A 14,217-nucleotide genomic window follows, 5' to 3' on the forward strand; every position below is an offset into this window, starting at 1 on the left:
GGGCATTTCCTAGGCTGCTGTGGAGCAGGTGAATGTAGGCAAATATATTAGTCCATAAAGAACGACTGCACATGGCTGAATTAGCAAAAGGACTGTGAAAGATACTTGCCAGAGCTAATATCCACAATTCGAGATTCTACTCAGAGGCAGACTGCTTGCCCATCAGGCAAACAAAGTGGTAATGTTTTTGCATCTAGCAGCCAGGACTCTAGATTTGGCCAAAGCATATTTGCTGGGCCATTCTTTACAACAAAAGAAATGCCAACGTTTTTGTTCTGTCTATTGGGCTGTTTCCTGCCTTTGAGTTTTGCTTCTAAAATGCCTTAGAATTACAGGTCTGGGAAGAACTTTGAGAGACCCTCTGTCCCATAAACAAGTGTTTGATTTAAAGTAGAGAATAATTAGTAAGGGAGAATCTTAAAAAAAAAAAACAACAACAACAACAGAATTTATTTCAGTAAACTTCCAAACTTCTGAACATAGATGCAAATTCTATTGGAAACTCTCTAATCAGGAAAATATGTTGAATAAATTTACAATTTCCAGTAATTGCTGGTTCTAGTCCCAGCTGAAACCGGGAAGTGAAACAAGTTAGTGCCGAACGACAGAGTCCTGAAGTTCCTATTATTTCATTTACTGAAGAAGGGGCGGAGGATAAGACGGGGTAGAGGTAGATGTTTGGTGCATGGACTGTCTCAGTCCAAGTATGTTGTTATTTAAATTAATCTTCTCACATCTGTTAAAGAATCACTGAATTCGGTTTTCAAAGAGAGTTTTAAATACCTGCTCTCTTAAAAGCCTTCCTAATGTTTTCATGGAGAACTGTATCAACATCAAAGGTAGGACTGGTGTAATTTCCACCCTATTCCGTATAAGCAGAAATAGCAATTTGATACTTAGTCCTTTGCCAGAATGCACCTGCTACCAGTAAAAGCCAAATTTACTTCAGTTTTGTTTCTAAACCACTAGGCCATGTGGATATCCAAGCTCTGTCTACAGAAGCCAAAATTAAGTACAGAATAATATGCAACACTAGGAAAAAGTTGTCCTTTTAAACTCTCAAATGTGGAAATCTTTGGAACTCGTTGTGAATGTTGTTCACTGCTAAACAGATAGATATACATATAATATACATAATATGATATAACAGCTTATAGAAGTCTTAAGTCTCCTTAACCAAGAGAATCTTAGTCCATAAGGAATATTTAAACAGAGATCCAAAAAAACCCAAGAAACTGGAGAAATGCCTTTACCTGGCTTGAGTAAGTTCCCATAAGTATTTGTTTTAATTTTTCAAAGGCTTTAGTTGACAGAGCCAGGGAAAACTTCCAGAGTATGCACATTTACACATGCAATTACTTATTTCAGGGAGAAAATATTTTCCCTTTGTGAAAATCTTCTATTCTCATTGAAATGAATGACCAACACAAGATCTCATTAGAATTTTAATCTTCCTGAACTCAGATTAGGATGCCCTAATAAAAGCAGCATTCAGCACCCCTCCTCTACCCTCCACCTTTCCAATCAAACATGCTCTGTTCTCACATTTTTATTTATCAATGTGTGAGAATTAAAATTCCTAGAAAACGTGTTTAACATAGAGAGCTTTCTACTCTGAAAAAGGTATCTGAGAGGGAGCTTTTATACAAAGAGGCCCTTTTCTTCTACTTAAGAGCCGGGCAAATTTTTCTGGTGGTAATTCCAAAATAAAGCCACAAAAGGCTCCTTTCCTTCACCTAGGAAATCTTATTTGTGAGACTTGTTCTTCCTGTCCCCTTAAAAATACTTGGATGTGATAAGAGGAAGGGTCAGTAAAAAATAAGAAACAACTGCTGAGAAAACATTTAAGTCCAATGGCGAAAACATCTTATATACATTGTTCACCAGATCCACCGTGCAGACAGCAGAACGGTACTGTGAAACAAGCGTTACTCCTTCAGATTACCAAATCGGCACCTAGGAATGGTCTACTCGGACAGTACTGGACTCCAGCGGTCATGTCCTCAGAAAAGATAGTCTTTGTGTAGGAGTACATGTCGTAGAATCCACATTCTCCTTTTGGTACTTTTGGTAGATATATAGATCATTCCAGAGCACACCTTCCCCCTCCTACCCAGCCAGATTTATTCCCTTTTCTTTGTAATGCTGCAATTCCCCATTTGTTTCACTCCCCATTTGTTTCACTCCCCAACCATTCTTGGAGGGAAGATAGCAAGTTGGGGATAAAGAGGAAATCAGCCCTTCCTCTTTATCCCCAACTTGCTATCTTCCCTCCAAGAATGGTTTTCATGACCGGCAGGAAATAATGGAAGCCTTTCCACTTTCTCCCTTTTCCCTAGATTCAGGCCATAATGCTAAGAAGAACACTGAGATTTAGGGGTAATGAAATCAATTTTGTGGACAAGGTGCAAGAACCAAAGTGAAGGAAGTGCTCTCTGATGTGGGCAGCTAACAGTCCAAGTCCAGGCCCCAAATCCATCTCTGCGTACCGGCTGGCCATTGTTCAGCAGGTCCTCCTTGAAGCGAAGCTTTCGTTCCAGGTCTTGAATGACAGCATCCTTTGTGCCTTGAATCTCCTCATCAGAAGCTATTCTAGCAGTTCTATTGGCCTTCTTTGGAAATCCCCTGCAGGACAAAAGCACAAGGCAATAGAGTCACTTGTCAGGCACATAAATCCAAGCCAAACATTCAAGTCCAACAAAGACAGTACATGTGTCAGTGTGTCCTGCTCTTTTCTAATGCTGTATCTATTCCCATTAATTATGGAAAGAACCATGAAAGCTGGTTTCGGTGTTCAGGTAACACTAACTGGAAGCAGTTTTCAGAGAAAGTGGACATACTTTAGGAAGTGGGTCTCAATGGTTAGAGAAATGCCAAGAATAGGGAAGGCCTGTGTTTTAGTCACAGGAAGGCAGCAATGTAAAGTGAAAATACAGTGTGATTTGTAATCGCAGCTAGGTTTAAAATCTAGCACTGGGGGCGCCTGGGTGGCTCAGTTGATTAAGTGTCTGCCTTCGGCTCAGGTCATGATCCTAGGGTCCTGGGATTGAGCCCCGCATCAGGCTCCTTGCTCAGCAGGAGCCTGCTTCTCCTTCCACCTGCCGCTCCCCCTACTTGTGCTCATGCTTGCTCTCTCTCAAATAAATAAAATCTTTAAAAAAAAAAAATCTGGCTCTGTCTGGTATTAGGTTTGTGACTTTGGGCAAGTTTCTTAACATTTCCTATAAACAGGTATAAACATATATACCATATATGGCTATTGAGAAGATTTGAAAGAGAACATACTTCTTTCATACTTTCGTAAATTCAATCCTCCTGATACTTTGCAATCGATTTATTCAACAATACTGTCTAGCTTATTTGAAGCAAATATTGTTATCTTCCCTTCCATCCCCTTTTATCCTGATTTGATTAGAGGAGGCCAATGTTATAAAAGGTCTGTTTTATACTAAAGGGCTATAAAAGGTCTGCAGGTCCTGCTATGCCTGGTACACCCCAACACCCCAAGCCTCTAAACCTCCTGGAGAGCCTAGGGATAAGTAACACCTCAGAACTTTTCTTTCCAAGGGCAGCAACAACATCCTGGACCATGTGAGCCAGGGAATCATTTTTGTTGATGCCTTAAGCAATTTGCTTCCTTCTTCCTTCCTTTTCCCTCAGGGCTGTGGGTAAAGATTCAAGAGAAATAGGGGCGCCTGGGTGGCACAGCGGTTAAGCATCTGCCTTCAGCTCAGGGAGTGATCCCGGCGTTATGGGATCGAGCCCCACATCAGGCTCCTCTGCTGTGAGCCTGCTTCTTCCTCTCCCACTCCCCCTGCTTGTGTTCCCTCTCTCACTGGCTGTCTCTATCTCTGTCGAATAAATAAATAAAATCTTTAAAAAAAAAAAAAAAGAAATAGAATACTATATAATAGTGAAAATGAATGACCTGTAGCTACCCATTTCATTAAAGTTGAATTTCAAAGATGTAATGTCAAGTTTTAAAAAAGGCAAGTTAAAGAATACATAAAATATGCTTCCATTTATAAACAGACAAAAGCTAAGTGGTCTTCTACCAAGGCGGGGGTTCTCAAAGGGGGGTCCCTGGACCAATGGCACCCACATCACCTGAGAAACTATTAGAAATGCAGATTTTTGGACTCACTCCAGACCTACTGAATCAGAAACTCAGGTTAGGGTCTAGTAATCTGTGTTTTAACAAGTCTTCTAGGTGATTCTGATACATTAAAAAACGTTTGAGAAATAAACTTAGGGAAACATACATTCATAAACCATTAAGACAAGTAAGAGAAGGATTAACTCAGAAATTCAGGGTAGTGGTTATCTCTCCGGGACTGCTGTGGATGTGACTGGGGAGGGTGACATAGGGAGCCTTCAAAGGTACTCGAAACAGGTATGATTTTTATTATTATTCTTTTAAACTACACATATACCTTGTATATGCTTCCTTATTTATACATTTTATGGTAAGACATTTTTAAGTTTAAAAAAAAAGGTTTACTGAAAATATGTCAAGGCATTGTGTGCTGGATACCACCTCACTGATATGGTAGAAAGCCCCAGTAAGGCTGAGGATGTAAATTAACACTGAGGTTCACCAAACCCTCTGCTTCTCACCATTTCACCCAAAAATGCTGCGAACAAGACAGTCACTAAATACGCAAGAGAAAACACGAGCATCCGGTAACCGTGGTGCACTCGGCCCTCGTCAGTAATACCATGGAGTCCTGAGGCCTGTGCTCCTCCTGTCCGTTCCCCTTTGTGTCCTTGCTGAACTTCCCCTGATTTTGTGGGGTGTTCACCTTCCAATGTGCTTAGAGAAGGTGACCACCTGCCCAAACTCAGGGGTGACTGACCTAAATTAATTTGAGTGGTCTCAAACCTCTGGACACTGGTTAGTGTGGCCAGAGGCATGTGGTGGAGCCTGGCCACTGAGATTGGGGAAATGGCAGTGGGAAAGGGTGAGGTGCTCTAGTTAAAAATTTCGCACCTCTAAAAAGCAACACACAGAAAGAAATGCGCCTCTTCTTTCACTGGCCACCACTGTGTCAAAATGTAATGCCCCAAACTACTGCATCCACACTGAGCACAAGGGGAGAACCCGTGACGTGCTGATAACGACAGCTTGGAAAGACAGAGACCCCGGAGCCCTGATTATGTTTTTGGGACACGGGTGACCTGCCCGTGGGACTGCCTGACCCCACACTTGTTATGTAAATCAATAAACCAGGTGCATTTAATCGACGGGTAGTCCAGTCTTCTGATACCTATTGCAGAAAATACCCTGACAGCTTTTCCAGGTTCTTTCTTTTCTAAAAGTCATTTGCCCTGAAGTTCAGATGGAGGGTGTTAAACACTGGTATTAAAAAAAAAATATTGTGATATCCTGTGAGCATCAAAGTCTTGGTCAGACTTGGTTGTATCCTACTCCTTGGGAATGGATCTTGATTTTTAAGGAGCTGGGTGGTGAATCTGTGACACAGGAACAGCAAGAGCCATAGGAATCATGACTTATAATAACCTTGATTTTTAGAACCATACCGTCCTTCAACAAAAATGTGCATTCTGTGCCAGCTTCCTGAGCCTGGCGCCTCTGGCCCTTACTCTCTTTCTCAGGACAATGTTGTCAGCCTACATAGCCTTCAGATTAATGTTCCCTTGGAAAGGAGGACCCTGACCAAGTCTACCCATTAGTTATTGTACTGTGTCTGTTTTCTTCATACCACTTATCAAACTTTATTAATCTATGTTTTTTTTAATTGCCTCTCTCACACCATGCCTCTGGTTAATCACAATGCTTGCCAAATAGCAGACCTGAAAATAACATTCATGGAATAAGTGAATGGATATACTATGTATCTTCACTTCTTGTTTTTTGTTTTTAATTTTATTTATTGGGGCACCTGGGTGGCTCAGTCGATTGATGTCATGATCCCGGAGTCCTGGAATCAGGCCCAAGTCAGGCTCCCTGCTCAGCAAGGAGTCTGTTTCTCCCTCTCCTCTGCCGTTTTCCCCCTGCTTGTGCTCTCTCTTCAAATAAATTTGAGAGAGGAAGAGCAGGGGTGGGAAGGGTCGGGGGGAGGGGCAAACGCAGAGGGAGAAGCAGACTCCCTGCTGAGCAGGGAGCCCGATGTGGGACTCGATCCCAGGACCTTGGGATCATGACCTGAGCCGAAGGCAGACACTTAACTGAGCCACCCAGGCGTCCCTCTATCTTCACTTTTTTTTTTTTTTTAAAGATTTTATTTATTTATTTGACAGAGATAGAGACAGCCAGCGAGAGAGGGAAGCAGAGGAGCCTGATGTGGGGCTCTATCGCAGAACGCCGGGATCACGCCCTGAGCCGAAGGCAGACGCTTAACCGCTGTGCCACCCAGGCGCCCCTATCTGCACTTTTTTTTAAAATAATTTTTTATTATGTTATGTTAATCACCACACAGTATATCCTTAGTTTTTGATGTAGTGTTCCATGATTCATTATTTGCATATAACACCCAGTGCACCATGCAACATGTGCCGTCCTTACTACCCTTCTGACCTCTCTCTGCCATCCTCCCTAAGGCAAGAAAAATTGTCCCAAAGCCATCTGTAATCAAACCACATATAAAACGTCAGGCTCAGAACACATACAAATTACACAGTTTGGAAATAAAGTTCTGTGCTGCTTTTAACTAAAGCCTTAACATCTGTGACCTACAAGAGGTACATTCTGAAGTCACGTGAAAGGTAAAATGAAAGCCAGCTGTGTGTCACATCACATATTACTGGGGACACATGGGTTCCCATTATTACTTTAAACTTGACAACATAAACGAGTTGCACAACTATGTGAGGATGAGAAGCACTGGCCACAGAAGCTTCACTGTGTCTCTGCAGGCAGAATAGACTGAGAGCCGGGGTTCTCAGCACAAATAAGAAAGAAAGGGGCAAAGGGCGGCTGTCAAGGCCAGAACAGATCACCTAAACAATAGAAACAGAGAACTGGTTTTTTAAAAGTCAGCCACGAGTCCTCTTGAACAAGTAAACACCTGTCTATTCACAACAGTAGTCTTGTGGCTTAAAAACATTTCTCAGTATACTTGAGTCTTTGGGGATCTTAAGAACAACTGCTCTGGGACATTTCATAGAGAAGTCATTCACTGTGATCTGGGTTCCTGCCACCCAGATATTTTATAGTTTCAAAGAGTAAGATTAAAATTACTCTTTCACCCACATAAAAATCCTGATCATTCTATATTTCTTTTAGCAAGGGCATTCCATAAACACAGAAAGATCACAAGCGTTAGAGGAACATTTACTTCATCTCTATTTCCCACTATTTTAAAGACATTATTTTCTCTTACAGAATTTAAGGTACATGTATTTTCTTTGTTTTGAACAATTAACACTGAAATCAAATCAATCAACTGACAGATTTTTAAATGTCTAACAGTCACTGCACAAATACTTATTGAGTATCTAGGAAGGCACAATGCTGGGCAAATACATCAATACATATTCTGTTAAGCCTGTAACTCCATGGTTGGTTTGTAAGATAAGTGACTGTGTCACCTGATGACATCCTGGAATTCTGTGCAGTAGAAATTCTATGCATAAAAGTGAAAAACAATAATAAAAGCCTTATCACTATAGTCTAAAAAGTATTCTACATGACAAGAAGAAGATAGCCACGTCCTAAAGGGTGGTCTTTGCTCTTGGAGGGGTTGATAATCAGGTTGGAGAATAAATGAAGGAACAAACTACGTCGTAGTAATTCTAGGTGCAATGGGAGTTAAAAAAAAGAAGAGAGTGCTGGCTAGCATGACTGCAGAAGACTCCATGAAAGAGGAGAATCTGGGATCCTGAAAGACGATTCGGACGCAGACGAGTAGAGATGGGGAGGGGAAGGAATTCGGACTTAGCAGGAATAAAGGTGTAGAAGGCATAATCTCTTATTTTTTACTGCTTAAAACACTGTGGTTTGGGCTAGTTACTAATGGCTACATGCCTCAGTTTCCTCCTCTGTAAAGTGTAAAATGTGGGTAGTACAGCATATCTCTCATAGGATTACTAGGAAAATGACAGGAGCTTGCTACATGTTAAGCACTTGGATCAGTGCCTGGCACACTAAGGGTGTCTCTGGAGGGGCCAACGGAAACTGTCCAGTACGGAAGCGAATCAGGGAGATGAAACTGGCTGAGGGGAACAGAATGAAAGCGGGAAAGGAGTTTAAAAAGATGCCAAGAACTCTTGACTGGTTTCCAAAAAGGTGCAAATAACCTTTATTGATTGGCTTCTCAGTGTTCAGTTCTGTTCTAGGTGCTCGGAATACAATGTTGAACAAAACTAAGTGACTGTATTTAGAAAAATTATATTCTATGGTGGGGATGGCAGAGACGGGAAATAAAAGGGTGGCAGGAGGGACACAGCAGGAAGGTGGTAAGTGCCGCAAAGGGACGGGAGTGTGAATGGATGGCTGTATTGCACAGTGCGGTCAATCACAGGTCTGAGGGGGTGACTCCACCTCTGAGGCCTAAGTGACAGTGTGAAGACCTACAGGGACAGCTAGGCGCTGCATGAGCCTGGCAGGGTCACCAGGGCATCGTGAACCCAGGATACAGTACTTCTCACCCTTGTTTTACTATGGAACCTTTTTTTTTCAGAGTTTCTCATTTGGATTAACGTAATTCAGAAAACACTTCAAGCAACTGTGTTAACACTGAGCGTAGAGTTAGTATATAATGTTAAAGTAGAAACCAAAGTGGAGTATGCTTTTGTGGTGGAGGCAACAGAAAAGAAAAACAGTTCTAGGTTTTCGAGGCTAAGTTTTGGCTCTGAGTTTGTGTCCCTATAAAACTCATGCCTTGTTGGAATGTAACGTAAAACGGCAGCGGCTGCCTCTCCCCAGTGGCACCACTGTTGATAAATGAAGAGCAACAACTCATTAGGAAATTTTAAAAAGAGTACATGGTGACAAAGAGATGATCTCCTTTCATAATGGTTTGTACAATTAAAAATAAAAATGCTTAAATGCTTATTCAAAGTAAACTGTTACTAAAACCAGAACCCTTCACAAAAACCCCTACTCAGAAGCAGATCTTAAGCAGTAAACAGTTCATACAAGCCTCCCACACTGAATATAAATACTTCAGTGTATACACAGTTCGGCCCAACTCTGCAGAATATATTACTGACCTGTTTACTCTAGCTTCAACAGTAAGTCACTTACCATTTTAAAATAATATTCATGTGGTTGGGGGGTAAAAACATCTTAAGCATATACACATGCATCTGGAAGGTAAAATCTTCCAGATGCAACCCCACCAAATCCTAGGAGGTTTTCTTTCTTTCTTTTCTTGGCTACTGAATAATCTTGAAAGCATCCTGCCCTTGATATAGCATTCTAGGTCAGTTTTGTCAGTGTATTCCAGAAACTCAGATCTCCACAGTACGACACTGATTGAAGAGGTGATGTGCCTATCCAGCAATCAAAGACTTTTTCTAACTACGTAGAGTCCTCTTATTCTCTTCTCATATTCAGTGATATCTAACAGTAACTAAATTCCACGAAATCCACAGTAAGCAGAATCATTAACATGTTGGCATTTAGGAATCCCTCATATTCAAGAATGTAATATATGAATTAATATATAAAAAAGCCCAAGATACACAAACTTTAGTTTTTATGTATCAATTCTATTTTTTCTAACTGAATTTTATTATGAAGCCAAAGGTGTTAGAGTACAAGTGGATAACCTGAGCTCATACCTAAAGGAAAATAGATGCCTTTATAAATATATTCAGTTCTCTGCACATTACCTTCTGGCTTCTCTAAAGAATAAACTCACACACGTGTGTGCACCGTAGCACTACGTGGTACAGAGCCATCCAAGATGAGCAGGTCTGATTCTGACCTGTTCCTGGGCAGACATTTCAGTGGAATCATCATTAGTCACAGCAGCCCCCGAGACCTGACTTGCTAATTTGCCAGGAAATAGTTGCCCGGGATTGGATGAAACGTTCTGGGCAATCCTCTAAGATACTAGTGAACCCAATAACAAGACCCTGGGAAAGCCTGCAACCCCTTCAGGCCTCTGTCTTTGACGGGGAACGACAAGGCCCCCCACCTCGCTGTGTCCTGCAAGATGGGAGAAAGACAGGAGTGAGGAGATAATATCTGCAGAGTCCATGCAGCTTTTGTCTTTTCTGTTAGTTACTATCTAACCACTGTCTTGACTTAGTACAAGTACAAATAAATCTTTACAAACTTTTCCTTAAGACTTAGGGGATTCTGTTTTGTTGGTCTGCAGCTGTTTTCTTTGATCAAGAAGTAGCAGATATCAGATTTATCTGAGATCAACCTGGGCAGTACACCCAGGCTAAGTCACGCGACTCTCTCTTTGCTCAGGCTTATTCCAGAACCCTGAAAAATCCCTTTGCCTCTTGGCACTCTCACCTTGAATGCAGAATGATGATAATGTCCCCACCTACCTGTTTCTTATAAATGAGGGAGAAAGATAGGGACAATGAGGTAATGTCTGTAAAGAGTGGAGTGCCTACAGAATAAACGCTCTCATGGATACATCCATATAAAAGCTCTCATTAACATATGCTGTTCCTTCTGACGGGTTTATAACATTTCAAACCAAGGCCTACTTATACAAAAGAGGCAATTAAGAGTATAAAACATTGTAGCACTGTGGCTATGTGGCCCTCCCTTAGACAGATTCTAAGAATGTGAAGGTGGCCAAAAACTACAGTGCCAACCTGGTTCTCAGCGACAGTTCTGATCTGATTCACGGGGAGGCTCGCTACAGCCGCTGGGAGACCAGAAGAGACACAGCCGCTGCACTCCCCCTAGGTGGCATTCCTCAACCCTCTGCATTCCCACCGCCTCGCAGGAGCTTTACTGTGTAGAGGAACAGGGGACAGCAAGGGGAGCCGTAAAACTAACTATCAGCAGTTGTGAGGGGAGAACACATGAATGTTATTGAAGTGCAAACGGGCTTCTAAGGCACGTTTTCTCCTCACTGCCCCCATCTGAAAGATTTAGTCAACTTCACATGTGTCCATCAACAGCTTTGAGAAGCTGCTAGTGACCCCGGTCACCCTGGGGAAGAATGTAGCTGTCGGAAGAAAGACAGACGCTGGGGGAACTGGCTGTGCAGAAGTTCCCCAAACTGCAGTCAGCCAACAACCAAAGAGCGTCGCTGTGAGTCTGAGTGCAGCTTACTGTCATTGGCCTTCTTGACCTGCTGGTATACCCCTGGCATCCACGGCCTTTGCTCCCTGACTGTCTGACCTCTGCTACCCAGACACATGAGAAATAGAATCTTATCTTCATGGACTATTTGAAACTTAGTGCATGACCAGCCTACCCTTTTCCAGATTAAAACGAGGACAATGCTAAACATACAAACAGAATAAAACAACTAGAATGCCACTGATGATTAAGAAAACTGAGATAAGTGACATTTATATTTAAGACTTTGCTAAAACAAGGCAGGCAACAAAACAAAACAACATATTTCTACTTACTGAGTCATGTGTAATCAATTTATTTACTGGCACTTGCCAAATAGAGCAAAACCAATCAACCAGAGAAATTACACATGTAAGTAGAACTGAATTTGCTATCATAATCGCAAATTCACAGTGAAATATAAATGAAAGTAACTTAAAAGACTGATTGGACAACAGTTTGCCAGTTCCTACAAGTTTAAGGATGCCATAATTTGTAGTCATGGCATCCCTAACAGGGACATTCGGCAAATCAATTGGATTAGGATAGAAAAATAGCTATCATCTTGTTTTTAATTCAGAACGCAAATGAGGAATCTCATAATATACCAGAGGAGAAATATGTTCCAAAAGTCACGTGTATCAAACTGGAAGAATGAATGTTTCAAGTATGTGTGATTTAGCAAAAGGAAAATTCCTTGGAGACAAAAGGGTAACCATAATGATGGCTTACTGGACTGGCATAGAGCTAAAAATCTGCAGCCTGTATTGCCATTTATCTTTAGTGTCACAGTGTCTATCTTTGGGTACAGTTTTCCATAGATTCCACAAAATTAGCATGACTTCTCCATTAATTTTTAAGAAATGGCAGAAGCTGCTAGATTCTTTAATGGTAACAATTGTAAAATGCTTTACTCCCTAAAATTAATGACTATCATAGATAAGAGATAAATGCTTCTATTACTTGCAGTAAGCTCTTAGAACTACATATATTCTTATGAGAATTTCAAAGATCAGAAAAAAACTACTGTTTCTACTTAAGATGATAAAAGGTATGATGACCCAACATCTTTGATAGTTTAGTCCTTGTTCAGTAGGAGAAAGATTACACAGTTAAGTGCTTATCTTCCTGGTAAGCAAGATTTGGTGCCATTTCCTAGTAAGAGGGACAAAACAGTGTCATGCAACAAACTCCCACTTTTTGAATCTAACAGTTAGCTTCTTTGTGGCAAGAGAATACTTCGTTTCCTAGAAGCCAAATAAAAGAAAACCGACAAGTAGGGGAGAAAAACAAAAGTTTTCTCAGCCAAGCTGACTCACTCAACTTTCAGTAGAAGCCCATTATCACATTACTATACAAACTCTCCTCCTTTATTCTACTTATTTATGTATTCATTTGAGGTTTTTCCAATAAAGATTTGAGAAGAAGCCAGATTCAAATATAGAATTCACATAATCAACATTTAGAAAGTGCCTAAGGAAACAAGACATTGCTAACTGATACAGCTTGTCCTCAGTACAGCCTGTCAAAGTCAAGCACAGCAATGCTCATCTCTAATGTGGTGTTAGTACATCCCCAAATGGGAAACTTTTTCATATAAATGAAAATAACCTAATTCTAAAGTCTTTTCATTTTATTCTCTAGTAGAATTTCCTTCTTTTGTCTCTGAACAATATTTGGATTCTGGGAGACTCTGAAGTAGGATTTTGGAGTTTATTTCAGAGATGTAGGAAATGGCTTGACATTCGCTGATGGGTACTTGTTTTTGAACTCTTCAGTAAAATGAGTATATGCTGCCTTTTCGTCATCAATAATATGTGCCAAACACCTATATGATAGATTTCTTTTGAAGGCTTTAGTGCACTTTTGTAGATGTCATCTTATTCTCATAGATTTTTCTATTTAAAGACTTCAGATGGCTGCCATATCATCGTGACATAAGGAAAGACAAGTACAAAGAGAAAAACTGAGACAGAAGATCCACACAGTCTAGCTAGAGATTACTGTTAGCAGGACAGAAGTGGCACATCACTTCACTAGATTGCACGCGTGCTCACTTACTTGCATCGGTAACACATTTACCTGTTTTTCTTCCCTCCGCCCAATGACTACATATATATAAAGGCGCACTTTTTAATTCTGTTAATTTAGCTATTTCAAAAACAATAGCATATACTTAATAACCAAGCCCCTCCACACTTATTGTAATACTGATCTGAAATATTAAGATACGTGGTTTGTCGGTAAGAGCATGGATTCGGAGTCAGAAGTGAATTCAAATCTCCGTTGAGTGGCTAATGGGACCCTGGGCAAATTCTTCACCTATGGGAATCCTCAGCTGTAAGTGGGGCCGTGACACCTCTTAGGAGCGTATCAAATGAGGGAGCAACCGTGAACCGCTCAGCACGATGCTCTACGTGGTAACTAGCGCCACTCTCTTCCACATTCTTAGGAGCCCTGTGTACACCGTGATGGTTTCTGATGAGAGTCTTAACACTGTTTAATGCAGAAGAGAAAGTACCGGTCTTGGTAACGGTAAAGTAGCTGAGCAAGAATAGTTCGGTAAAGGTGTCGTGATAAGAAAACAGGACGGAAGGAAAGACGCGGAAACGGTACAGCGCTAGCCCTGGGCTGTGGATTAGTGGGCGCGCTAGGGTAGGGGTGTGTGGGGCGGGCAGCGGAGGCGTGCGGCTGACACTCACGCGGGGGTGACGCCCTTGGGCAGGCCCAGGGCGTTGACGACCACCGGCGGGGGCTGCGAGGGCAGCAGGGCGCTGAGGAAGGCCGCGGGCGTCTGGCTGTGGCCGAAGCGGGCCGTGGGCGAGGCGCACAGGGAAGCCGGGGCCGCGCTGGGGAGCGGGGGCGGCGGCGGCGGCAGCGGGAACACGTCGGGCACCGGGAAGGCCGTCATGGGGCTGAAGACCGGGGGCGGCGGCGGCGGGGGCGACGGCGAGGACGGGCACCACGGAGCCTCGGGCTCGGCGCCGAAGGGCTGC

General features: G+C 42.1%; 2 protein-coding genes across 3 annotated transcripts in view; one reads left to right on the forward strand and one right to left on the reverse strand.

Annotated features, from left to right (window-relative positions):
- CBR4 (carbonyl reductase 4) overlaps positions 1–14,217 on the forward strand; it is a 133,928-nt gene that overhangs the window by 90,089 nt on the left and 29,622 nt on the right. The gene's annotated exons all lie outside the window — the stretch shown is intronic.
- PALLD (palladin, cytoskeletal associated protein) overlaps positions 1–14,217 on the reverse strand; it is an 86,433-nt gene that overhangs the window by 27,519 nt on the left and 44,697 nt on the right. Inside the window, exons 1-2 of one of the 2 annotated variants that reach the window (XM_019798526.2) lie at positions 13,924–14,211; positions 2,490–2,625 (exon numbers count right to left, since the gene is read on the reverse strand). In XM_019798526.2, coding sequence (XP_019654085.2) covers positions 2,490–2,625; positions 13,924–14,132 — 345 coding nt within the window. In that variant the 5' untranslated portion in view covers positions 14,133–14,211. Of the gene's footprint in view, positions 1–2,489; positions 2,626–13,923; positions 14,212–14,217 lie in introns of those variants that run through there. The other variant, XM_034661394.1, reaches the window with a different exon arrangement.

The sequence above is a fragment of the Ailuropoda melanoleuca genome, chromosome 5, assembly GCF_002007445.2.
Source record: "Ailuropoda melanoleuca isolate Jingjing chromosome 5, ASM200744v2, whole genome shotgun sequence".
Lineage (NCBI taxonomy): Eukaryota > Metazoa > Chordata > Mammalia > Carnivora > Ursidae > Ailuropoda > Ailuropoda melanoleuca.